Raw genomic sequence first — 27,977 nt, forward strand, 5'->3', positions numbered from 1 at the left:
AGAGAGAGAGAGAGAGAGAAGGGGAGAGAGAGAGAGAGAGAGAGAGAAAGACGGGGGAGAGAAAGACGGGGGAGAGAGAGAGAGAGAGAGAGAGAGAGAGAGAGAGAGAGAGAGAGAGAGAGAGAGAGAGAGAGAGAGAGAGAGAAGCGGGGAGCGAGAGAGAGAGAGAGAGAGAGAGAGAGAGAGAGAGAGAGAGAGAGAGAGAGAAGGGGGAGCGGGAGAGAGAAAGAGAGAGAGAGAGAGAGGGAGAGAGAGAGAGACAGAGAGAGGGAGAGAGAGAGAGAGAGAGAGAGAGAGAGAGAAGCAGAGAAGCGGGGAGCGAGAGAGAGAGAGAGAGAGAGAGAGAGAGAGACTAAAGCACGGACGAGGTCGTGTTTTTAATGGAGCTGCTTGTAGGACTGTATTTCCTAGGAATAAATAAATTCGTGTCCCACCGAGGAACAGTTTATCTGTGGCTGGAATTTAAAGGGGACAGAAACTAAACTAGGCTGCTAAGCCTTTTCGCAGAGGAGGGGCGTACGCGCTTTTGTAGCATTGCAGATCCCGGACTGGTGCATATTCTTTGTGTGTGTGTGTGCGTGTGTGCGTGTGTGTGTGTTAGTAAATGACACACATATATATACATATATATATATCGAGCTAAAAAGGTCGCCTTTTTCTTGCCCGCACTGTCCTTTTAAAAGGATCCAGAGGATTGTAAATAGAAAAGGAAAGAAGACACTTGCGTCTTTGGAGACGTCAGATCTACCGATCAGATCAGACTAACATATCCTACTATATGTGTCCAGATGATATTATGTGTCACAGTGTCGTGTGCCATCAAGATGTGTGTGTGTGTGTGTGTGTGTCGGATCATGACTGAACTGTTTCAGCTATGCAGCACTTCAGCTCTTAAATGCTGAGGTCACTCGGAGGTGCCTCTCGTGTCGTCCAGTCGAGGTTGGAAATTGGATACTGAAGCAAAAACCCGTCAGCAGCAGCAGCAGCTGTGCATCATGTCGGCTGAGGTGCGTTTAAAGAAGCTGGAGGAGCTGCTGCTGGATGGACCGGTGCGCACTGGGGGTCAGTGTATCAGTGTGGAGACGATGCTCGATGTCCTCGTCTGTCTCTACGACGAGTGCAACAACTCTCCCCTCAGACGAGAGAAAAACATCCTGGAATTTCTTGACTGGGGTAAAAAAAAATAAATCATGTTTTTACAGAATGTTAGACAACAACTCAGTAGCATGTAAATAATCTTTAAACCAGTCCATTGATGTTGCATGTAAGCTCAGGGAAATGTGTGTGACAACACATATTAAAGCGTAGAAATGACACGACATCCTCAAAACTATTGGTTTGGTTTGTACATGGAAGTAGAATAGAAAAAAAAAAGAGTTTCTAGTGCTTTGGCACTGAACAAGGTCAGAAGGCCACTTCAGACCTGGTGTTAACATGCGTTCTTAGTAGACAGAGGTGTCTTAGTGTCTCCGATTACGCAATCCAACAATAAAACTCCAAATAGCATTTGCAGTGTGAACGCAAAAGCATGCTGGACAGCAACGACGGACCGCCTAGTCATTGTATTGCTGGAAATATTTGTGCTATTCACCTCTTAATCTAATAGATAAAGGTGACACTAAGGTTATTTTTCAGCCTCGTTCATTTTTTTATTTTTCTTTTTTTTTCACGCAATTAAACGTTGGAAAACTAGCATGAGGCATGAAGCTAGGATAAGACTGCTGTAAATTTAAATGTGTTCAACACACTTCCTCGTGTGAATTTCACACAACACGAGTGCTTGTTAGAGACACGTTCAGAATGCCAGGTGTAAACAGCTATGTGTTTCAGGTGTTCCCTTATCATCAGATCATATCGTATACACGTTGAGACCAGGTGTGAACATGGACTGACAGGCAGTGCTGAAGTCTACGGCCAATCACAAGCTCCCATAGCACTTCTACTAGATATATTACTGTTGATGTATGCCTTAGATGCTTTCAACAATGCCAGTTAATGATGGATGCCTACAAACAGATGCTGTTTAATTACGTGGCTTGTTGTGTTTCGTTGGTATTTGACTTACGTTGGCGTACTGAGTGGGATCTCGGAAAGTGTAGCTACATCGTGTTCTACTTGTTTTCAAGCTACAAGTCGGGAGTAGGTGGGTTTTTGTGGAAAGCAAGATTTCCTTCGTGTTTGTCTTTTTCTACCAATCCAGCCAGCTAACTCTGATGACCGATGTCAAATACTTGTATCTACAGTCTAACCCATTTAACCTGCTGTTGCTGTGAGCAGCCATGCTGACATGATGTCACTTCCTGAACTCTGGGTTAAGGAGAACATCACGAGATTATGTTTTGTTTATTCTAGTTGGAGTTACGAATGCAGCATTAACCTACTGTAGCTATAGGCAGACAAGCATTATGTAATGCACTACACAATATATTATTATCGCTGTATGTCACCATTTGTGAAATCGATGGTGAAATTGTGCCTTTTTCTGTTATTATATACACTCACCGTCCACTTTATTACTGTAGGTAAGCCTGTATACTCATGCAGTTCTCTAGTCAGCCAATATGGCAGCAGCGCAATGTATAAAATCATACAGATATACTGTAGATCAATAGCTTCAAACATCAGAATGAAGAAAATCTGATCTCTGTGACTTTCATTTCCTGGGATTTTCACGACAACTGTCTTTAAACCTTAAACAGAATGCTATAAAAAATATTCTCCAAATATTTGACTGAATAAGTAAATTCAATTTAGTTGAAGAAAGCTGATATTTATTTTAAAGTTGTTTGATTTGTAGGTTTATTTCTGGTCATGAGAGCTTTCACTTCTTTATGAAATCTATTATTCAGTATAAAGTTCAGAAGAGAGAGAGTGTGTACGAAGGCTTGAATGCATTTGTGTGCCCTTTTCCTGTGGGAAGCTCGCCAGGGCAGAGTCAGGAAGCAGCCCGCGGCCACTGGACACATGGTGATGTCATACAGGGAAACGGCTGCACATTGTGTTTGTCCTCTTTGTGTGCAGGACTATTTAAAGAGCCTCCGGATAGATCCTTTACTCATGAGCTCATTAACTGACCTACACACACACACACACACACACACACTTCATTCACTCCAGAATTAATGGCCTTAGGCCATGGAGGTTTGGTGACTTCACCAGGGACTGTGTGTCCTGTCTCTTTACAACTCAACATTTCCAACATATTTTAATAGCCGTAATATTTCAGTCAACCTTCTCTGACAGGGCTTCAGGACCAGAGAGAAGGAAGCTAAAAATGAGTTTTGAGTTCTCGACTCAAGGAAAGCCTGAGTACTAAATGTGTCACTGTGCCGGCTTCAGCCTCCCTATTTCAAGCTTGAACTGAGTAAAAAAAAAATCTAGAACTAGGTTTAATAGCCTTCTATTTGGTTTATTGCAATTGTATATAAGGAAATACTAGAAAAATGTGAACACACACAAGATGTTTTTTGTTTTCTTTGCTGTTTTGATAAAGCCATTTGATAAATGTTTTAATACCACAGCGCTGGCATTCTTGACTGTGATTGGTTTAAATTGAGAAACGTGTAATTGTCGATACGGTAAATCTATCTATAAGGAGACATTTATTAAATTTGTAGAATGAGTCTCTGATGTCAGGGCTTTGTAATAGTCAGTAAGATGCTGAGGTCCTGCAGGACGGAAGACTTCGTATGTTTCTATTTCTTCGTGTTTGAAAAAAGTGACAAAAAGTGATTCTGGTGTGGGAACAATTGTTTCTAGCTGCTACATCATAACAGGAACTAATTTGTCTTGTGGTCGTTCCACAACATTTAACGTAATGATACACATTTATGGGGCGTAGCACCAAATGTTGGTCCCCGGTCACAGAACCGTGTGGTACACCAACTGCCTCACCCCACCCCCTCCGCTCCAGTCCCACCAGGCTTAAGTGTCTAAATGCTATAGTTTAAATTAGAATTAGAATTCTTCACATATCCCAACTTTGATGCTGGGGTCAGCTACGATTAACATGCTTTGCAATGCTGGGGCTTGAACCCTGATCAACAACCAAGCGCCTTAACAGCTTAAAACACCACTGCCCCAAATTATTACCCCTTGTCTGACACCCCTACACAGTTAAATAAATAGATAAAAAAAAAAAAACTCAGCAAGAAGAAAAATGAATCACTTTGTTATTTAATGTTATTTGAAAATACTCTAGGTTGTTTAAAAGAAATCATGCTACAACATCAGTCCACAACACATCACCCCATCATTGATTAGTTTTCTATCTTCCGTCACATCCAGCTTTATTCCTCACACAATAATCGTTCAGTTAAGGACAGGATCTGAGTTAAGTGGAGTCTTGAAATGCTTCTGGTGAAAAATATTTGAGTCACATGTACACAAAGAAGAGCCTAGTATTCTCTGCTTAAGTGAAGAACTCTGTGGAATGCTGTAAACGGTCAATAAACATACGCCCAGGCTTAACCGGCACAGCATAAATGATTCATACCCAATTTACTGTTTTCTACACTAACCAAATTTAGCCTCTAGACATCTGGTTTGGAAATCCATAGTCTTGTCCAGGATAAAGCAGTTACTCAAAATCAATGAATAAGTAAATGCTGTAGCGTTTTTATAATTGCTTACAGTATGAACTTGTTTTGACTGAATCCATACATGAGTTGGAGTACAGTGAGCTTGGACTGGGTGATGTGACAAAAATAATATATGTCATTTAAAGGAGTTCCTATAAGGTCTATCATGATATTAAGGTTTACTCGCAAAATTTTTTGGGGACGCAATTCATTTCAAAATTTATGTATGATGACACTTTGTTTAATGGCAAAAAAACAAACAAACAAAAAAAACATTTATTTTTATTTTCTAAATGCACTTTTTGTTTATTAAAAAAATAAACATTGAACACCGAAAAGGTTAAAGATTAAAATATTTAAATTAAAAAATATTAAAATATATTTATTTATTTATTTTATATTAATTATATAATTGTAACACCATATTAAAAATAAAACAAAAAATTGTATGAAATTATCTCACAATATTCACAAAAAAAAAAAAAAAAGAATTACAATATCAGAGTATTATAGTGTTAATTTGCTGAACCCTTCAAGTCTCATCTATCTTAGACAGAATTTGTCTTTGCTTAATACTTCCTTTCATTCGTGGTAGAAAATTCTAGGAAAATATCTAATAAATTAATGAATTTTCATTTCATCGTAGACCTTAAATTTACTGTGTATACTTTGTGTATTTCAGAAGGCAAACTTTTAGGAATCCTGCACAAGTTGACAGATAATAATTGTCGGGCTATCAACATTCACTCCGCGCTGCTGTTACGGTTATTTTGGAATTCTTTGGGATTTTTTTGTAGTTCTAGAAGACTTTTAAATTTGCCTGTTGAAGCATCATGAGCTGAAGCCATTGGGAAACTGATTATATTGTTGATGCTGTGACGTTTTTTTTGTCACGACACATTTATTTAACATTTATAGCAGGAGTATGTCACAACACAGGAAAGTATTCAGGACAGAGATGTTTACTCTTCTGTGGAAAATGACAAGCTGTGTGTTTTAATACAGACAGACAGACAGACAGACATTTTATCGTTGCTCTAACATGAGAACAGAAACTAACTTGTCTCTCAGACGTTCCATAACACTAAATCTAACTCTAAAACATTTAAACGTGTGCTCTACTCTACACTAGTCTACCATTCTTTAATTTACTCTACTATGGAACTGGCGAGTGAGTTTTTACTGTTTCAGTCCAGGGTTTAATCCTTTTTGAAAATCTAGTGAGCTTGATATCAGCTAGCAAGATTATTTTATGCTATTGCTGAAATGTTCTCAAAGAAAAGCGAGCAGCAATAGAGTTGGACAAATTATTGAATTTCTATTCATTCATTCATTCATTTTCTACCCCTTATCCGAACTACCTCGGGTCACAGGGAGCCTGTGCCTATCTCAGGCGTCATCGGGCATCAAGGCAGGATACACCCTGGACGGAGTGCCAACCCATCACAGGGCACACACACACACTCATTCACTCACACAATCACACACTACGGACAATTTTCCAGAGATGCCAATCAACCTAACATGCATGTCTTTGGACCGGGGGAGGAAACCGGAGTACCCGGAGGAAACCCCCGAGGCACGGGGAGAACATGCAAACTCCACACACACAAGGCGGAGGCGGGAATCGAACCCCCAACCCTGGAGGTGTGAGGCGAACGTGCTAACCACTAAGCCACCGTGCCCCCCACTGAATTTCTAATTAATTTAAAATTCTAAGTGTTTTGTTTTTGTTGCCTGTGAATCTTATAGACCATCCTAAAAACTAGTAAGTTATTAAGTTATGGTATCGTAGCACACCGTTTTAGCCACAAAATCATTGTCAAATATTGCACATAAACGATCCTTTTGTGAATTTCAGCTATAAAGTTTGAACTGAGTTTTTTTTTTTTTTAACTTCTCTCCATATGTTAGAATGTGATGTGACTGTGTGTATTAAGCAGGACGATGGCTTTGTGATGCATTTCATTTGGCACTGTTTCATCGGTGTTCAGTTCCAAAAAGATCGTCTGTCACACATGCACGCTTATTAATCTGTCTAGTAACAAAAAAAATCTCTTTTTAGCCAGATCGCTTTTCAGCTCCTGATGTGTGTAACACCACTGTGAAATTCATTATCTTTACACACACACACACACACACACACACACACACACACACACACACACACACATTCCAGTGGAAAATTACAAAAGTAAATAGGAATTAAGATTTATTTTCTTTCTCTGCTTGTTGAATGTACTTAACCACCGCTGTGCAAAAAGCAACCAATAGTTAGAAACAAATTTTTAATGCTTGTGCTTGAAATCAGATTGTTCCAGATGTCTGGGCTTGTGGTTTCTTCACCTCATAGCAATAATTTAAAGAGTTATTGCATTGGAAACCTTTGTATTGGAAAGTACTATTATGTGAAATGAGGTATTGGTATTTGTAGGCTTTTTGTTTTTATTTCAAACGTGGTCTGGACTAGGGTTTGTGTGGTGCACTTGAACCTTCAAGCTGTAGGTCAAACATCTCTGCATTCTGTTCAGGCATGGGATGCTTTGGATGGAGGTGGGGGAAGAAATCGCTGACTCAGAGCTCCAGATTGCAGAACGAAGCAGCCTCTTTCTTTATTGCTGTCTTTTATATAAATACAAATATATATATAATATATCATCTATAATTTGGGTTTTTGTACTCTCTTTTCATATTCATGTTCATATTCATGAATATGGAATGGGATGTGGGATGTGGTAGCTTAGTTGTCAAGGTGTTAGCTCACTGATTGGAAGGTTGTGAGTTTGAATCTGAGGTCCATCAAGCGTCCACTGCTGGGTCTTTGAGTACCCCGTTGTATGAAAAAAAATATCCATATGGGTCTATATGCTTGCTTCAGTCTGCTTTGTGACTGTCTCGGGTCTCCATTAGCAAGCAGTCATGACAGCACCGAAGACCTGGTGCTGTTCGACGTCCTCTAATTCTGCTGACTGTATCAAGCAGGAAGGGATCAGCTGGCTGTGCTGTTATTTGATTGATCTGAATTCTGTCTCTGTGTGTATGTGTGTGTGTTTGTGTGTTTGCAGTTCTCATAGTGCTATCCTCTTTTTTTTAGTGCATTGCTGCATTACAGGGTCAGCCAGTCTATTTATGGGGATGCTGTACCACATGCAGGACGATGCTCGGCTGCATACTAAATAATTCCCTCTTGATGAAAGCAGATGCAATTTATCATCGAGTACAAGACGATTATTTTATTTTCAGCCTGCTGGATTATTCTGTGTCTCCGTTCTGATTGAAGTGAGACAGGAGTAGAAGAGCTCTGTGTTATTAGTATTATCTACAGCGCTGAGGTGTATTCATTTTGATATATAGAGAAGGGTGGATGGGTGGGGGTGAAGCTGGCAGTGCGGCATGCTATTCCCTGAAATTCTATGTATCTGTGGCTTAGAACCAGGAAGTTTTCTCATTACTTCTGCAGTGACCTTTATTTTAAAGGCCACATTGACATCACATGCAGGTATGATAATTTTGTTCTGCCCCTTTTCACTGTAATCTGCCATGGACTCCACAAGCAAGCGAAACCTTGAATCATTTTATATCAAATCCCATAGATCACATTCTTCAATAGTAGAGATTAGACATAGATATACATCTGACCTTTTGTACATAATATGGTCAGTATCAGACATTTGCTTACCTCGTACACAAACTTGTACAAACTTGTACACAAACATATCAGCCTCCAGTGCATGTCTTTTGATCCCTGGTGGAAACATTAATAGTACATATGGCTGAAATTAAACAAACGTGTATGACAAGGTCTCAAAAGGTAGCTCAAAATGTAAGGCATTTCCTTTTGTCGTAAAACATTGCATGTTTGATAATGTAGTTCAATTCGTTTTTGTGCCTTTGCTAATAACATGTTCGTTCAAGTGGTATCATTTTTTTCATACTAGATCTCATCGCCCATGGATTTCACATGGATCGGCCCGTTTGTTAGGATTGATTTAAAGAAAACAATATCGGATGGCTTTCAATATTATACAAATTGGAGAAGAAAAGTGGCTCTTTTACCGTACCACCATTGTTCACATTGATCGATTTCAGTTTAAGATATCTCAGGATAACTGACATAAGCACTAAAAGCTAGTAGTGAAGCGATGAAGGTCAGGTTTTGGTTCCTGTCACGCTGGTGATATGAAGGTCAGAGACAGCTTCCATCTCATTATGAGTGCTGAGTGAGTCTCCGGCTTGCTGCAGGAAGAAGACGGAGGGGGTGGAGTTTTATAGTGGTGGAGGGTTATGGCATCTATCAGAGGCTGTGCATTTGGTCCCAGAACGATATCACACTTTGTTACGCATAACAAATCAAGCCACATGTTAGTGTGTGTGTACGTGTGTATTCTTTCCTCCTGTGCCAGAAGTACATGGCTTGCTTTCTTTCCTACCCTCTACTGCTTTACTGTGTTATGCAATAATCTCTTATGTGTGAACTGATCCTTCGCTCTACACTTTTTACTAAAGCACTTGTCAGGACATGTTTTGTCATAATGCATATTTTCAGGATGGCTGTGGGTTTATGACCCAGCCGTGACACCTTTCTTTTGCAGGTTATAATTAGTGCTTTGTTCCCAGCCTTAGGGATCAGCTGTGGCCTAGAAAGTATCTGTACTGGAAAACTACAGAGAAAAGGTTTACTCGCTGTTTGTGTATATTTATAACTTTTGTGTATATTTATATCTTCTATTGCTCATGAAAATCTCTGAGGGACGCAAATAAGAAGCCTGGACTCGATAGGAAACGCGTAGGTTTTTTAGTCTATTGGGTGATGCTAATGCTTGGCGAAGCCACTGCCGTGGTCTCCAACTGGTTCTCTCCACAACAGTCCCATATATCTCCAGGGAGACCATGTGGAGCCATTCTCAGCAGCTCCAACCAGAAGTAGGGCATCAGGATGAATCAGTTATGTCTGGAAGGTTGAAGTGGTCAGGAACACTGTGAGCTCAGGAGCAACATGTGTATCTCGTCCTGATATGTAGACAGGCCAATGTATCAGTCTATGTAGACCAGAATCTTGTTCCAGTATCCTTATATTAATTTTGGTGGCTATCTTTATGTTACAGTTCCTTTACTCTCATTCTTTAGTTAATACATGCGTCATTTTATCTGTTCACTTTCCTGCTGTTTGTTTTCCTTTGAAATCATCATGACCAACCAGACCAGGATTCACTGTTTCATGTATTTCTTTTTTTTTGTACGGTTTATCTAAAGGGAGATTTATTTATGAAGTATAAATGCTGAGCTAACATCTGTGCATGTTTAGCGGAATAGTTTGAAGTAAAGTGAAGCCTCATAAGGGATGAAGGGATGAAGCAGTGAGCTGAGTGCATTTCAAGGCGCATGCTTGTTAGCGAGCAACAAAACGACAGGAGACCTCTCGTTATTTATGTGTGATACACAGAGCCTCCATACTAGCAACATGTGTCTCAACTTTATGCAAATTAAACTTGAATGATTTCTCTGATCAATTGTATGGTGTGTGTGTGTGTGTGTGTGTGTGTGTGTGTGTGGGGAACAGTTCTCAGTTCCTGCAGTCTTTAACAAGTCGAAAAATTTAAAAAACAACATCTCTTGGTAAATTTGTCTGTTCCAGACATTACAAAGTAAAATAAAACTGGGAAGGAAGAAGCAGAGATTATTTATGTCGCTAAAGAGTGTATAGGAAGTTATTTACAGAATATGAAGCATGGCACGTAAATCAGATAACCAGTGCTCACAACGATATGTGCGTTGTTTAATTTGTGTTTTGTTAGGAGAAGATACAGTATATCAGTCTACAGGTACATGGTGGTATGCTGCTAATCTACTGCTAATGTATATCAGATGACCAATTTTCACACTTTTCCCATTTTTTAAATTTGTACAATTAGTTAAAATATATTTTAAAGACCAGTAATTGGTATGCTGTGTTATATCATGCATGTGCTGTGAGCTGTACAGTTTGGATAATACCGGTTTCTTCATCAAAACTGAACACACTGTGGGCAGAGGCTACGCTACCACAAGAGACAAAACACAAGCAACGTGTGTGACATTTCTCTCAGTAGCGTGAACGCAGGGTTACAGCACACACACACACACACACACACACACACACACACACACACACACACACACACACACACACATCTATGCGTACGTCTAGACAAAACAAAAAAACATACGAGTGCCGTTTGACACATAAATTTGAAGTGCTTAACACAGTGAGTGTAACATAAAAGTAAGTAAAAGAGATTTTCTTTTTATTGGTGATTTTTTAAATATAATTACAAAAAAAACTGCTTTTATTTGTGTCATTTGTGAAAGTGGCAGACAATAAACATTTTCAAGCTAATATGCTATAACTAGGTTATAGTTATAGCATATTATTAGCTATATGCTATAACTAGGTTATAGTTATTAGCTATATGCTATAACTAGGTTATAGTTATTAGCTATATGATTTTTTTTTTCTCAGATGATTGTTCATATATTTTTGTCTAAACACTGTACATCATCTCTGTGTGACTGTGTCTTTTTGAGTCTGAGGAAGATTTTTAAAGCAGGAGAACATTTACTTCAGAAGTTCATTGTAGCTGTGAACCCAATTTAATGCCCTGCTGCATGTGGATTCAGTATGAAAGTGATTCTTGGGCACATTTCAATACGTTTAGATTGTAGGAATGATTTACAGCCTTTCCTTATCCCTGATGTGTGTGTGTGTGTACATGTGTGTACGTGTGTGTGTCTGTCTGTTTGTCTAAGACTCCCCACAAACTGCATAAATTACAGGTCTTTACTCTGTGTTTGATTTTGGCCAGCTGTTCTCTTTGAATATCACCTTTTGCCTTCGCATCACATTCTGCCTATGAATGAAAGCCTGCAGTTTCAATTTACATCTGTAATTTATCAATGGAGTGCCACAGTCTATTTAAGAAAAAGTTAACCACTAGGGAGTTGCTCTTGTGGTTGTCAATGCTCCCAGGTCTCGTGTGAAGCCATGTACACTATTTATGTTTACATTAATTTGAAGATAGGTATACAGTAATACCTCGAGATACGAGTTTAATTTGTTCCGTGACCTTGCTCGTATCTCAAAATAATTTTCCCCATTTAAATTAATTGAAATCCCATTAATCCGTTCCAGCTCGCAAAATTCCACTCCAGTTGTTTTGTTTATGTGTTTTGAATATGAAAAATGTACAGTACCTGTATTTATAAATGACAAATATTGTATAAAAACATACAGTAATAAAAAAGAATGTTAAAAAAATTAACTGGTTTTACTATAAAGTGTATTATGCGCACGGAAGATGTGGAAGATGCGCACGGAGGTTGAGGGAGGAGTAAACAGGCGGAGGAGTTAGGAGGAATTACACTTTCACTTTTGTTCACTTACTCGCTACTGTACACTCTTAATGCTACTTTACACTTAAATGGAACTTAACTAAACTTCACTAAAATTAATGAACTTAACTGAAATTCTCTTAACTGTTGTTGTGGGTCTTTGTTCTGCGGCGTCGGCTCGGATGTTCGTATCTCACATGTGGTTGTTGGGGATCTTTGTTTCAGCGGCGGCTCGGATGCTCGTATCTCAAAAATTTGTTCGTATCTCAAGTCAAAAATTTGGTCGGATCACAGCTCGTATCTCAAAATATTTGTATGTCAATGCACCCGTACTGTATCTCGAGGTATCACTGTATCAGTATTTAGATTTAAGTTGTATTCTTACTTTCTTTCTTTCTTTTTTTCTTTCTAAAATTGTGAAGGTTAAGACTTTGGCTGTATGTTTGGTCCAGTGTTTGAAGCATGTATGTTGTCATGCTTCAAACATTAATTGGGAATGATCAGATGATGGAATATCATGATTCATGGAAAGCTTTGAGAAGACCATTCATTTAGTCCTAAGCATGCAAGTAGCCTCCACCTTTTCTGTTGCCGGCAGACACTCATCGTTGTACAGCTCTCTAAATATTACACATTAGTCCAGAGCACCTGTTGCTATTGTTCTGCAGCCCTCATAAACTTGTTCATGTACAGTAGAAAATCGTTTACATTTAGGATAAGCAATGAAATCATTTTTTGTTGAGAAACCTTTAAGTGGATTTGGGATATTATATGTGCTACATAAGTAATATTAACATAAAAAAGTAGTAAAAAAACCAAGTAATATATTTCTGTAAACTATACTATAAGCTATAATATTCTATAATAATCTGACTGACCACATACTCAGTAAATATATGTTTTTGTAGTGCTAGATGCTACACGCCTCTGCTCTCTGGAAGGTGGCAGGGGAAGCCATTTCCCAGGTCCTTCCTTCTCCTCAAGGCGGCATTTTTGTGCTTTTACCTCACCACGACCGTAAATAATTTCTCTTATGACTTCCAGATGTCCCACTGCCAGATCTGTAGGACAACACACACACACACACAGAGCACGTACACACGCCAATGCATGTAAATACCTCCTCGTAGACTTCTCCACATCCCTCAAATCCTGAACGTAAAGACAAATTTACCTCAGCTCTCACTGTTTCTCGCAAGCTCACAAACCCTCACACTCTCTCCGCCAGTTTCACATGTGTTTTTACAGTCTCACACTGCAGCAAGTTCACTCAGGTCACTTTCATTCACAATACAGAAGGGACTGAATGATCAGTCCAGTATCTCACTTTTCTGTGTATCAGGTCACCTAAAACTCAGACTATGGGTTTCAATTTCCATTTCAAAATGGATGATGTTCAATAACAGTAGAAGTGTATAAATAAATATGGGTTTATTAGTGCTGGGAAACTTGATTGAGTTCAAGAATGAACACGATCATTGCTTTAAGCGGAAAGTGGAATTTTGCATTTAAAAATAAGAAGCCTGCTTGGTTCATTAGCCAACAGTAATCACAATGAGGGTGAGAAAATACTCCAGTATATCTCCATGACATACAGTATGGAGACATTCATATTTAAACTTTAACATCCCATGTAAATCATGTGGATGAGAAGACATTGTTTTGGGATTTGGTGTGTCCCTTGACATATTTAATGAAAGATTTGTTATTCAAAAGAATATACTTTTTTTTTTTTTTGTCAAGAAAGAATGTGTGGTACAAAAAAAAATTGAACACTTAAACACAAACATTAATGTCTTAGAAAAAAACTAAAAATCTAGCTCTGAAAAAATGTGCCGTGTTCACAATCTGGAACAATTTGTCTAGCACATCATTATTAAAAGCATAAGTAGGGTTGATGTAGCCACTGTTCTGTGTAAGCTTAGTCCATGTAGAAGTTTACAGAGGCCTAGTTTGAGCTTTTTCTCCAGATGAAAACATTTATCATTCTAATGGAAGATGAGATTTTGGATCTTCTTTACTAAAGCCTCTTCTTGCAGCCACATTGGTAAGAACGAATCAGGGACCGTCCTAGTTCACTTGTAAAAAAAGATTTTAGGATTGTTTTAAGCAGAATTAATAGTAACAATAGTTGTGTTATTGTGTTTGTGATGTGATTAATGCGGCCCGCTTCTTTATCAGAGCGATGGCCTGAAATCCAGCGCCTGCCCTTTACAGTTTTCAGGTTCCTTTGTTTCAGTGTCCATCCTGAATAAAACAACGGAGACAAATCAGTCATAACATTCCACACTAATAATTGTTGTGTTAGCTGTGCAAGTGTGACGTTCAGTGTGTATTTTAATGCAGTTGGGCTGAATGATCTTAGGATTGATTTTTCTATCATCCTCATGATATATCAGCTAAACAGACTATGAGATTCTATTATACTCCTTATACCATGCCTCAGATTCCTTGAACTGGATCACAATGTGGTCTTCCCCTCAAGTTATATGCCTCAAGGGCACTGGAGGCTCAAGTCGGGCAGCGTTGTCCCATGTCGGACAGTGGCCTCCTGAGTTTGGCAGCGGTGTTAGAGTTGGGCAGCGGTGGCTCAAGTTGGGCAGCAGCATTGATCAGAAGATTGGGGTTCAAGCCCCAGCACTGCCAAGCTGCCTCTGTCAGACAGTTTAACCCTTAACCCTCTCTGCTCTGGGGGTGCTGTATCATGGTTGACTCTGCCCTCTGACCCCCAACTTCCAAAGTTAGGATACACAAAGAAAGAATTTCACTGTGCAGTAATGTACACTCACCGGCCACTTTATTAGGTGCTAGTACCGGTGTGGTCTTCTGCTGCTGTAGCCCATCTGCCTCAAGGTTCGACGTGTTGTGCGTTCAGAGATGCTCTTCTGCATACCTCGGTTGTAACGAGTGGTTATTTGAGTTACTGTTGCCTTTCTATCAGCTCGAACCAGTCTGGCCATTCTCCTCTGACCTCTGGCATCAACAAGGCATTTGGATATTTTTCCCTCACTGGATATTTTCTCTTTTTCGGACCATTCTCTGTAAACCCTAGAGATGGTTGTGCGTGAAAATCCCAGTAGATCAGCAGTTTCTGAAATACTCAGACCAGCCCGTCTGGCACCAACAACCATGCCACGTTCAAAGTCACTTAAATCACCTTTCTTCCCCATTCTGACGCTCGGTTTGAACTGCAGCAGATCGTCTTGACCATGTCTACATGCCTAAATGCATTGAGTTGCTGCCATGTGATTGGCTGATTAGAAAGTTGCGTTAACGAGCAGTTGGACAGGCGTACCTAATAAAGTGGCCGGTGAGTGTATATGTGACAAGCAAATGCTTCTTCAAGGTTTGATTTCTGAGACCTTTCTGCTTACTATGGTTGTAAAGAGTTATTATTTAAGGATCACCAACCGCCCCAAAGGTGGTCAAAGTCACTTTTTCTCCATTCTGATGTTTTATGTTAGCATTTACATGCTACGCTGAACCTGCATCTGCATGATTTTATACACTGCGATGGTGCCACATTGACACACTGATTTGGATACAAGTGTAAAGGTGATTCTAATACAGTGGCTGCTGAGTGTACGCCTAAAGCTGCATAAAGCAACTCTTTCCTTGCTTTTGTGAATGAAGTAAGCAAGTTCATTTTCGTTCATCTCTGATTTTGTAGAATCTCTTATACAAGATTCCCTTTTAGTATTTGGAAATTTACCTCCACTTATTATTAGCATTGTTAGCATTTGTTACTTATTTCTACATTTTGGACTGATACTGATCTGATCACATCTCATCTCTCTACAGCCAAACCCTTCACCTCCAAAGTGAAGCAGATGCGCCTGCACAAGGAGGACTTTGAGATCCTGAAGGTGATTGGTCGAGGAGCATTTGGAGAGGTATGTGTCCAGCACGTGTAATAAGTTATTCCTATTTGCACCATAAAGCTCATTTTATCATGTTAGCACAGAAGAGGGCCTTATAAAACAATGCCTTAGAGCAGTGGTTCCCGGGGGTACGTGAACAAAATGCTGAAATGTACTGTTAATGTAATTATACCGCACCTAATATTCAAGCAGACATGTATTTCTCAGACTAAATATAAAGACATGCCCACTCTAGCGTACTCACAGCAAAGTAGCCAGGTAGTGCCATAAAAGGTCAAATTCATGACATCCAATCAAATTACCCCATCTGCAGTAAACAAAAATCTGTGTCCACTCAAGTGTCATCGCATGTAATTCACACACAGTTTCACGTCGCATCGCTGATATCGCAGAAGACGTTTTAAAACAACTATTGCTTCGCATAAAATCCAGCGATTTCTACGCTTTACAAATCGACGAATCGACTGATGTAACTGGTTTGGCTCAGCTGCTGGCATATGTCTGGTATATTTATTATGGTATTTTCCAGAGACGGACAATGCAAACAACTGGATTCGCCATCCATTCTCTGCCACCCCCACAGCACACCTGCCAATTCTGAGCAAGAGAGTCTCATTGAAATCTCTACGAGTGGCGCTTTGGAAATCGAGTTTACACAATAATCACTAGCAGATTTCTGGATAGTCTTGCATGCAGAGTATCATGTCTTAGCAGCTCGCGCTTTGAAAACATTACTGCCCTTCTCGACAACATACCTTTGCGAAAGTGGGTTTTCAGCACTTACCAGCATAAAGAACAAATATCAATACAGACTCTGCATAGAGAACGATTTAAGACTAAAACTGTCTCCGATACAACCCAAAGTTATGCAAGTCATTTCAAGCACAAAAAAAAAAAACATAAAAAAATATATGATTTGTATACAAAAGTTGTTTGATCAAATAAGTTATTTTATGAAGGTACATGTGTTTAAAATGCACCTTTAAAAAAAAATCAAGACCACATCTGTGAGGGGGGTACGCAATATGATGTTAAATCCCTGGTGGGGTACGTCTCTGTAAAAAGTTTGGGAACCACTGCCTTAGAGCGAGCCATGAATACGCAAAAACGCAACATGCTGTGGGATAATCGGCTAACTAAGAAATTATAAATTAATAAATTATGTAGGGGGCACGGTGGCTTAGTGGTTAGCACGTTCGCCTCACACCTCCAGGGTTGGGGGTTCGATTCCCACCTCCACCTTGTGTGTGTGGAGTTTGCATGTTCTCCCCGTGCCTCTGGGGTTTCCTCCGGGTACTCCGGTTTCCTCCCCCGGTCCAAAGACATGCATGGTAGGTTGATTGGCATCTCTGGAAAATTGTCCGTAGTGTGTGATTGTGTGAGTGAATGAGAGTGTGTGTGTGTGCCCTGCGATGGGTTGGCACTCCGTCCAGGGTGTATCCTGCCTTGATGCCCGATGACGCCTGAGATAGGCACAGGCTCCCCGTGACCCGAGGTAGTTCGGATAAGCGGTAGAAGATGAATGAATAAATTATGTAATCTAATGATGTAAAAGTGTGTGTCTGCACATTTTGTTTTTGTAGAAGTAGGTGAGGGAAGTTGAACGTTTGGTCGTCCATGTACATTTATTTACCTTTTTTTTTTTTCTTTAATTCTCAGCATTAGTCAGTGGGACCGGGATTCAGAAATATAGAGAATATGTAGGATGTAATATCGGCTTGTTGAGATAAAAAAACATATTTGAGCAAGATGGTAAAGGCTTAAATGTGCAGTTTTATGATGCAGGATTGTTTGTGTTACACTCGGAAAATGGGTAAAGGGCGCTCTTCAGTATTTATGCAGTATAGCTGGTAGTGTCACCAGCCATGATGCATTCACTGGGGAATGTGTGGCAGACAGGTATGCCAAGAAAGCCAGTGCTTTTGGATTAGGTGCTGAGACCTGGTTGTTGAGCATTGGCCTTGTGAACTAGAGGGCTCTGGAGAGAAGCCCAGCGTTAAAGCCCCCATGGCTGACTTAGCAGACGTTTTTATTGGGGTTTTATTTCACAGTAACTCAGAAAACTTCTCAGCCTGTTCCAGCTGAGCTTGGATTGCTTTAACACATGGAGAGCGTTCTGAAGCCAGAGTCAGAAATATCCGAATGATTTGGCAACTTGCCACAAATTAACATGGCATTTTATACATATTAAATCTCGCCCACTCTGTCAGACGCAGCTAGAAGCAGCAATACACCACACTTTTTATATTACTAGACCTTTTCCAAAGGAAGTGAAGCTGAGGGGAATCGGACAGGGAAAAAGATCTCGGATGAGATATCTTCACGCTTTGTGGGATTCAGTGTGTTTGGGATATTTGAATGAGCAGGAATCAGCAGGGGTTTTACATTATTATTATTTCTGTTTATTTAGTAGCAGGCCATCCAGAACCATCTAATTATAATATATACCAGGACTCCTGGAGTTCACGTGAAATAGAAATTCAACATTCAAGTCATTTCCAAAGACAGTGTTGATAAGTTGCTCATGGTGCAAATCCTGAAACTCACCATTGGCCTTATTCTCTCTGTTCTTATAAAACTTTCTGTGTTTTAATTGTTTCACAGGAGTGACCTGATGAAAGTCTCAGACAGAGGAACTGCCATTTTTTTTAAATGTTAAGGAGCAAAGAGAACGGTGAAAGCTAGTCCATCATGAGTAAAGCCAGAGGCCAAGAGCAGCGCGTTCCCTCCCTGATCAAATCACTATGTAGGGAACAAAAACACGGCCAAAGAATTAGTGTTGTGTTACCGTATGCCTAGTGGGCACAGAAACTTTTGAAACCCCACACTACATGACATTTAGTGCCTGCTGTCTGTTGTGTGGTTGATGTAGAGGTGCGCACTACTGAAGTGAGCGCAACGTTTTCCTGGTGATATTCCACTAGTCAATGAAAGTGTCCGAAGAAAAACAATCCTAATTATGTAGCTTTGTAGAAGCCAACATTCTGTTTTCCTATTTAAGCTTAGACAAAAATTTATCAAGAGTAACTCCTCTTAGGGCTTTTGAGCCACATGCACCAAATTCGGATATGTTGTAGACGCTGGTCTGAAGTTTGTTGCTGTTACTTTTATAAGCGATCTGAGTACCAGTACTTCTGGTACCGGGTCTCAAATTGGCCTTTTTTCCCATAGACTCCCATTATAAATTTGGAGGTTTATAACTCGGCAAGCTTTTGAACTATCTACACCAAACTCGGCCAGCTCCTTTAGGGTGATACTCTGAACAAAGGTTTAAATTGGTGTACTGACTGGCGTTCCGGTTGTGCCGCAGCCCCGCCCCCAAAATATGCAAAATCAAAAAACTATTTACAACATGGACATGTGACATATCAAAACACTCACAACAATGAGGGGAACTGCCTCACAGGTATTCTCATGACGTCACGTGAAAATCAAAAATTAGCACAACATTGGCATGTCATGAGGTAATTCCCCTCAGTGGGCTGAGTGTTTTGATATATGTATCAAAACACTCAGCCCAATGAGGGGATTTACCTCACGCATATTCTGGTGATGTCACGTGAAAATCAAATTAGCACAACATGGACATAACAAAACACTCAGCCCAATGTGGGGAACTTCCTCAAGAGTATTCAGATGATGTCACATGCTCGTCTCCACTTGCCTCCAAATGTTTTGGCACCCTATCTTTCTGTCCACTTGCCTCCAAATGTAACATTGATCCTAATGTCCACTCGCCTCCAAAAAACACAGGCCTTTGCGAATACTTGCTTTGTCAAAGCCAACATCAAAGTTTGTTGCAACGAACTTTACAAATCTAGTTAATTCTTTCTTTCTTTCTTTCTTTCTTTCTTTCTTTCTTTCTTTCTTTCTTTCTCTCTCTTCTTTTCTTTCCCATGTCCTATACAGTAGCTTAACCTAGTTTATTGTTGTCTTCATCACCACCATTGAAAATGCTCTTCTTCACAGGTAGCTGTTGTAAAGGTGAAGAACGCAGACAAAGTGTTTGCCATGAAGATCCTAAACAAGTGGAAGATGTTGAAGAGGGCTGAGGTGAGCATCGCTTTACAATCCCGGCTTTGTTTTTTCCAGTGTAACACACTAAAAATGCCTCTGTGATTTTGGACCTAAAGCTGATAATAATGTTTTTATATTTATTCTGAAATGTTTATTTTACTGGATTTTAATGGACTTCCTGTGACGGTTTTTATACCTTCCTTTCTCAGACGGCATGTTTCCGGGAGGAGAGGGACGTGCTGGTGAACGGGGACAGCCAATGGATCACCACTTTACATTACGCTTTCCAGGATGAGAACAACTTGGTGAGGAATTTCCCATGATTTTTGTAGGGTTGTAATTTTGTTCGAGTCATTAGTGCAGTCTATGGAAAAAAGAGCAGCCACACTGTCAGTGTAGAAACTTTCTGCTTGTAGGAGTTATTTAAAACCTTTAAATCCTATAAAAAAAAAAAAAAGGTTGGGGGTTCCTGGCTTCTGTCTGACTGTTGATATCAGATAAACTTTGGACATGAAAAGATGGGCTTGTCCCTGAAAATGCTGTGATAGACTGTAGATTCAGGGGAAATTATCTCACAGCTGGTGTGTGTATGTGTGTGTGTGTGTGTGTGTGTGTGTATGTGTGTGTGTGTGTATGTGTGTGTGTAGATGCTTTTGACTCCTACTGAGAGAGACTTTCCCATGTCTGTGTTTACGGAGCAGTGAAAAGAGGGAGGGAGTGTTTATCTGTGTGATTCATCTCTAACGAATGATTTTTTGAGCTGCGATGAGGAAAATTCACGGCATTTAATGGTTTGTGTGTTTCAGGTCTGATTGCTCGTCTGTTTTGTAAGCAGATTGTACTGTAGCGTGGCAATGATGAGACTAAACGGGATGCTTTAGTTACAGATACAGTCTGCTGGCTGCGGAGACTAAAGTTGTTATTTTGATAAGGTGTGTGGGAAAGGAACATAAAGAAAGCATGGAGGTGAGAGGATGTGAGGTATTTAGACGGAGCGTGAAGAAGAAAATAGGTCTTTGTTGAGGGATGAGTGATGGAGGTGTATCACACATCTTGGTGGAGGGTAGAGGATATGAAAAATAACCCTAAAGGTGAAGGTTGAATGAAATTTACGCTTTGGATCAATAATGATCAAAGATGAGGAAGAGTTTTGATAAGTGGGAGTAGGGTTGCAAAATTCCTGGAATTTTCAAGGCCGGAAACTTTCCATGGGAATTAACGGGAATATATGGGAATTAACGGGAATATATGGGAATTAACGGGAATATATTGGAATTAACGGGAATATATGGGAATAAACTGGGAATTTAAAAAAAAATGCAGAGTTACCTATAACAAGGCACTTAAATGTAGTTAAAGAAATCTTGCAGCATAATTTTGTTTAAAACAACAAGATTTAATGCAGTTTAAGTTGAATTTGTACCCTGCGTTCCTCGGTCACTTGCACACAGCACACTGCTTACTGGAGGGCCATTGAGGCCAAACCCCCTGCAGGTACTTACATTGTTCCATAACATGCACAGTAACACTTTATTTTAGGGTCATTTAACTAGTTGCATATTATCATGAATATTAATAGAATATTGTCTATTTATTAGTACTTATTAAGCACATATTAATGCCTTATTCTGCATTACCTAATTCTAAATCCTTAATTGTACCCAATACCTAAACTTAATAACTACCTTACTAACTCTTAATAAGCAGTACATTAGGAGTGTTACACATACACAGATAATTTGATGCCCCCCTCCCCCACACACACACTCACTCCTCCTGAAATAAAAAAACATCCTCCATATATCACTTAAGGAGGGGGGGGGTGTCACCTCCATTTTCCAGGCCTTGACTACCACAGAGATCAGAGACCTAATAAGCTTGAGAAAAAATGCTTCATTTTACATTTTGATTGGGACTTTTTTTTAGAAGGGCAAGGGGTGGGGGGTGCTTTTATTTTACAGAAATCATAGGGAAATATGTTTATTACAGTTATTAAGTTTATTATGTTTATTACAAGCATAATAATGTTTATTATGCTTTTGTGTTGCTCATTGAAAGAATCAGTTAAAGCTCTACTTACAATTCAATCTTACAATCAGTCAAGACGTCATTATTAAAATTTGTATTACTTTGCATGCACGTCTGCTTATGACCAAACAAAATGTTTATTTATGTTTCTATATGATATAGTTTATATACATTTCCCTATATTCCCAAATAATTCCCATAAATTCCCGTAAAGTTTCCAATTTTGAATATTCCCAAAATTCCCCAGATTAAGTTCCCGTGGAAAGTTTCCGGAAATTTAAAATTCAAACAGCTTTTCTTTTTTTTTTTTTACAGAAAATTGTTTCCATCATGTTTGATTCTTCTAGCAGTAAAGACACATACGTAATGACTTTATATGAGAGCTGTATTCGTGTTCCAAACATTCGGTTCATTTCAAATCCAATTCGTTTATTTGTGTAGCACTTTTAACAGTCGACATCTGGAGCTTTACAGAAGCATAGAAACACAATAAAAACAGTGACTAGGAAAAACTCCCTGAGATGATATGAGGAAGAAACCTTGAGAGGAACCAGACTCAGAGGTTAACCTCATCCTCACTCGGGTGACACTTTTCTACCACAGTTTATAGTTGAGTGGATTTGTGCAACCTGTGCAAGATCCTCAGAATATCACAGAACCTGATTTTGTGTTTGTTTCTTCGATCAAAAAAATCACAAATCCATTGTTGACTGGAATACTGTGTATTTTTTGCAGCACTGATTGACTAATCCACTATATTAAAATCCCAAATTCGGCTGAGAATCAGTTAATATTTTTGTTCTATCACAATATTATTATGTAGCTTTGTAGAAGCCAACATTCTGTTTTCCTATTTAAACTTAGACAAAAATTTATAAAGAGTAACTCCTCCTAGGGCTTTCGAGCCACATGCACAAATTCGGATATGTTGTAGACCCTGGTCTGAAGTTTGTTTCTATTACTTTTCTAAGCGATCCGAGTACCGGTACTTCTGGTACCGGGTCTCAAAGTGGCCTTTTTTCCCATAGACTCCCATAGAGTCCCGCAGCCCCGCCCCAAAATATGCAAAATCAAAAAACTTTTTACAACATGGACATGTGACATATCAAAACACTCAGAACAATGAGGGGAACTTCCTCACGGGTATTCTGATGAGGTCATGTGATGTCACGTGAAAATAAAAAAATAGCACAACATGAACATGTGACATATCAAAACACTCACAACAATGAGGGGAAATGCGTCACAGGTTTTCGGATGACGTCACATGCTCGTCTCCACTTGCCTCCAAATGTTTTGGTACCCTAGCGCTCCACTAGATTTCACAAGTTTTATGTCCACTTGCCTCCAAAAGTAACACTGACCCTTATGTCCACTCGCCTCCAAAAAGCACCGGCCTTTGCGAATACTTGCCTCGTCAAAGCCAACATCAAAGTTTGCCGCGACAAACTTTATAAATCTAGTTTTATTTTGTTTTAGCTTCAGTTAAAAACCTTACAGAAGTGGATTTTTCGTGTGCTTCATGTAACCCGGGTGGCATTGAGCATGGAAATGAAGGTTTGTGTAGAGCGAGCAAATTTTATTTGATTTGAAACACTATTAAAATGTTTTAATTATTTTAATCAAAGCTAAACAAAAACACTATTCCCTGGTGATTCAGTGACTGGTGATGCATTCGTCAAGAGGTCATAACTTCCAAGCTTTAAATTCTCATTTCTGAGGTTATTTGAATGTAGCATAAGACTCTGGGTTACTGATCAGAAGTTCAGGGCTTCAAACTGCTGTTGTAGTGTGTGTAAACATCTGTTTTAGATGTTCTAGATCTTCCACTTCTTCTCCTGTTCACTGTGTTGCTGTACTTTTTGCTGCTTGATAAAATTATTCTACATAACGTTCAATTTTCCTGCAAACCGAGAATTAGTTTTTATGAACGGTTACATCAGCGGAGACGCAACCGGTGATGTGTTTTACTCTCTAATGCATTATCTGTCTTATGTATTTCCAAAGCCTCATCTTGTTCTTTCTTTCTTCTTTTCTCTCCACAGTACTTGGTGATGGACTACTACGTCGGCGGTGATCTGTTGACTCTGCTCAGCAAATTCGAGGACCGCTTGCCTGAGGACATGGCTAAGTTTTACCTGGCAGAGATGGTTTTGGCGATCGATTCTGTCCACCAGCTGCACTACATCCACAGGTGAGCTGATGTACCTCATCACCTGGCCTTAGCAGAGCTTATCTTAGATTATAATCCTCCCATTATTGTAAATCTACTGCAAAATAGTCTGATTCAGTCATTTGTAATGAGAATAAAGTGGGCGGGGCTACACAAAGAAGTTGAGCTGAATTTAAATTTATGCAAATAAGAAACAAAGCTCTGCTGCATATTTTTTCTTCTTAGATACTTGCTTCTAGTAGCTCTAGTTCTCCTGAGCTTGACAATAATAATCGCTGTGTTTATGTGCAAATCTGAAGTGTTTGATGAACATAGCAGATATCGTAACATTTATTATGTGATTTATTATGAACAGATACTATTTATACACTAGTGATTTCCCACCCGCTGAGGTAATACATCTGATTTGCGGTTAAAAGGAACAAAAGATCTCATTTTTAGTGGAACAATGTCTGATTTGTGGATTAATGTATGTAGCAGTGTAGTTTATGTGCCAGACATTAGCCAGGCTCTAGCAGGGAATGAACTTTAAGTGATTTAACTGACACTGTGAAAACGCAGGTTTAGTCATTTCAAAATCTTGAAGTCTTGTCGCAATCCTGCTTAGAGTGTGAAATGCAGTGCGCTGTTTACGAGAAGGATTTCAGCCTTGACAAAGAGCGGCTCATGAATAAATATCATGTCAAGCGAACTCTGTGGTGTAACAGGATTGTCTTCGGTCAGACGGACACACGTGTGAGTGTTGCTGGGAAACCTGTAAATACACAGGAAGTGGCTCATTCTCGTTTGGATAAAGACGAACACGGGTAGCTCCGAGCTTTGTTGTGATTAATGTGTTTGCACTCGTGAAGGTTGGGACTTTAATCAACCCTGCAGAGAGAAACACACATCCCCCTCCCAATCTAGCCCTAACCCCACCCCCTCCCAACACCCTCTAAAACACAAACACGTTCTCACATGCGTTTATTTTTATGCACACCTCCAACACACACACACACACACACACACACACTGTTCTATTCTTGCCATGATAATTGCATGGTGGTTTTGGGGTTAGTGGGGGTAGCAGTGAGGCGGTAATGATGGGGTGAGAGGTGTGGTCAGCTTGCTCCCGTGAGACTTTGACACATCTCGCTATGGGAGGGTGGGGACGGCGTGGTCAGATCCTCTGAGAGCAAACTGTATGTGTGTGTGTGTGTGTGTGTGTGTGTGTGTTCACATGCTGAGTAACGTGTAAAAATAACCACTGCGCAGGCATCTCTGATGTATATTTGTGTTTTAGTAAAAATAACACAGACAGACAGAAAATATCCAAATTGCGGTCCACTAAGACAGAACAGTGTATGTGAATAAATAGTAAATAAGTACAGGCTTGAAATGGCTGCACAGCACACACGTTCTCTGAAACAGATCATACTGAGCCTCATACAGCCTGTTTAGAAAGTTCTGTTGTTTTTCTTATACACTGACTGAAGACATTTGGGTTTGAGGTCAGAAAATGAGACAATAGACCAGAATTTCACTCATTCACTCACTCATTTTCTACTGCTTATCCGAACTACCTCGGCCTACTACCTACTATCTCAGGCGTCATCGGGCATCAAGGCAGGATACACCCTGGACGGAGTGCCAACCCATCACAGGGCACACACACACACTCTCATTCACACACACAATCACACACTACGGACAATTTTCCAGAGACACCAATCAACCTACCATGCATGTCTTTGGACCGGGGAGGAAACCGGAGTACCCGGAGGAAACCCCCGAGGCACGTGGAGAACATGCAAACTCCACACACACAAGGCGGAGGTGGGACAGAATTTCATTTCATAATATTTACATCTAAAGGTGTTAGATCTACATCTACAACTTATAACATACCACCACTTTTAGCTGTGCATAAGTATTATTGGAATGTCTATTCATTCATTTTCTACACTGCTTATCCTACTGGAAGACCAGGAACTTGGAGCCTATGCCAGGAGACTCAGGGAACAACGCAGGGTTCACCCTGGACAGGATGCCAGTCTGTTGAAGTTCACTGGAATATTGGAACATATAAAACATAAAAAATGGTCTTTCTTTACTCAGCTTTGAAATAGCTTGCTTTTTCACCCATAGACATCTCGCTGGTCTTCATGTTGATTTTAACTTTTGCAATCTTCACAGGCAAAACTCAGAGCTATTAACTGTTTAAACAGTCAAATTTAACAGGACACACCCGGGCAAAATGTGACCTGGTTACATCTCAGACACATGTTCCAATATGTTCGCTTAACGGGTGGGTTCAAACAAAAGGTGTTTTCAACCCATGTAGATGTATATATCAGGACATGAAAGCTGAAATTCTGATCTATTGTTTCATGTGTAAATATATTAGTTCCAGTATTTTTTCAGGAGACTTTAGGTCCCATTTTTAGATCATTTCTGAATAAACCGAATAAGGCCTAGCGATGTAAATGACAGGAGGATGGAAAAAATTAACAAAGGTTGACAAAATCAAGCAAAAACAAGTTTCGATCTTTGGGCTTGGAATAAATACTTTGAAAATAATTTGAAATTGAGTATATTTTGTCAGGTGAGTCATTTCTTTTATTTGATAATTCTTTTGTTTTAAATCTAGATTTGTTCAAAGCCTCCATACACACCGGCCTCATGTCTAAGATGACATGCTATTGCTAATTCTGTGATCAGCACAAACATGGCCAGACTAGACAGAGAAGTGCAGTGTTTAAATAAAGTGTTCTCTTGCCCCAGATATTTGCATGAGCTCCTGCTGTGCTCAGTAAACCCTCAGCAAAGAGGAGTGGCCCATGTTTCTGTAGCCACAACTGAACCCTTCTCTACCAGACACAGCTGCATCTGTCCCTTTGTGTGTATATGTGTGTTGTGCCGTGTGTGTTTGGGGGTGTTGTAACTATTGCATTGTGTGTCTCCAGCAGGATATTGACCTGAGCCATATGCACATTGCATTATTGATTAGTGCCATGTGCGTGATCGTAGAAGTTGTGCCGAGCCGAATTTTGGTTAACAAAACCTAACGACTTTTTCTTAAAACAGCATCGGATGACTCACACTGGCTATGCAGATAACCTATCAAAAACAGAAAGGTACAACCAGAGCCTCGGGCTGCAGCTCATTTAGTTTGAACAAGTACAAGCGCATACATATGAGCTCAGAAAGAGGTTAATCTATTGGCTCGAGAGATATATGATGGACATTTGCTGCTTAAATGGATTCAGCTTTAATCATAACTCTGCAAATCAAAGCAATTGATTGCCAAATAGGCCGATTTTAACACCCTACCTCACTCACTTCCCATTCTTTGTCTCATTCTCAAGCTTTTTCTTATTCGTAGCTTGGCTGACAGGAAGCACACCCACATGGCTGTAACACATGGGTTAACCCTGCAAACCACAACAGGATCATGACCCGTGTGTAGTGTTGATGCATCGTGTCTGTCGATATCCTGGACATGAAAAAAAGTCCTATAGATGTCCTTATTAGATGCAGCTAAATCATCCTCTTTATTTTTCTCTAAGGAAGGTTGTGTCGTGTTGCTTTAGATATTTTTCATTATATTCTTCTGGCTTAAAGAAGCATTATGTTAGCAATGCTTATTGATTTCCACTAGGCCACTGATGGAGTCCATTCCAGCTCCTTCAATCCCAACTCTGAACTTGCAAGAAAACACAAACCTCAGCAATATCTACACTGGATATTAGGGATGAGCGAGTACAGCATTATCTGTATCTGTATCCGTATCTGTTAACCATATGAATTATCTGTATCTGTATCTGTACTCAGAGTGGGTGGGGCCTAACCCGGAAATGGGCGGGGCTTTAACCGGTTATAATTAATTTGTAATATTTACAACACTAGCTTACTACCTTTATGTTTTTATGAAATACGGCAAAAACGTGT

At 39.8% G+C, this 27,977-nt stretch overlaps 1 protein-coding gene across 3 annotated transcripts in view; it reads left to right on the top strand.

Moving 5' to 3' along the window:
- Positions 1 to 292: 292 nt before the first annotated feature.
- Positions 293 to 27,977, top strand: part of cdc42bpab (CDC42 binding protein kinase alpha (DMPK-like) b) — a 108,603-nt gene continuing 80,918 nt past the window's right edge. For all 3 annotated transcript variants that reach the window (XM_060866871.1, XM_060866873.1, XM_060866872.1), the window contains exons 1-5: positions 293 to 1,173; positions 15,750 to 15,841; positions 19,799 to 19,882; positions 20,056 to 20,151; positions 23,920 to 24,068. In XM_060866871.1, the coding sequence (XP_060722854.1) occupies positions 996 to 1,173; positions 15,750 to 15,841; positions 19,799 to 19,882; positions 20,056 to 20,151; positions 23,920 to 24,068 (599 nt within the window). In that variant the 5' untranslated portion in view covers positions 293 to 995. The remainder of the gene's footprint in view (positions 1,174 to 15,749; positions 15,842 to 19,798; positions 19,883 to 20,055; positions 20,152 to 23,919; positions 24,069 to 27,977) is intronic.

Source organism: Tachysurus vachellii, chromosome 3 (genome assembly GCF_030014155.1).
Source record: "Tachysurus vachellii isolate PV-2020 chromosome 3, HZAU_Pvac_v1, whole genome shotgun sequence".
NCBI classification, from domain to species: Eukaryota; Metazoa; Chordata; class Actinopteri; order Siluriformes; family Bagridae; genus Tachysurus; species Tachysurus vachellii.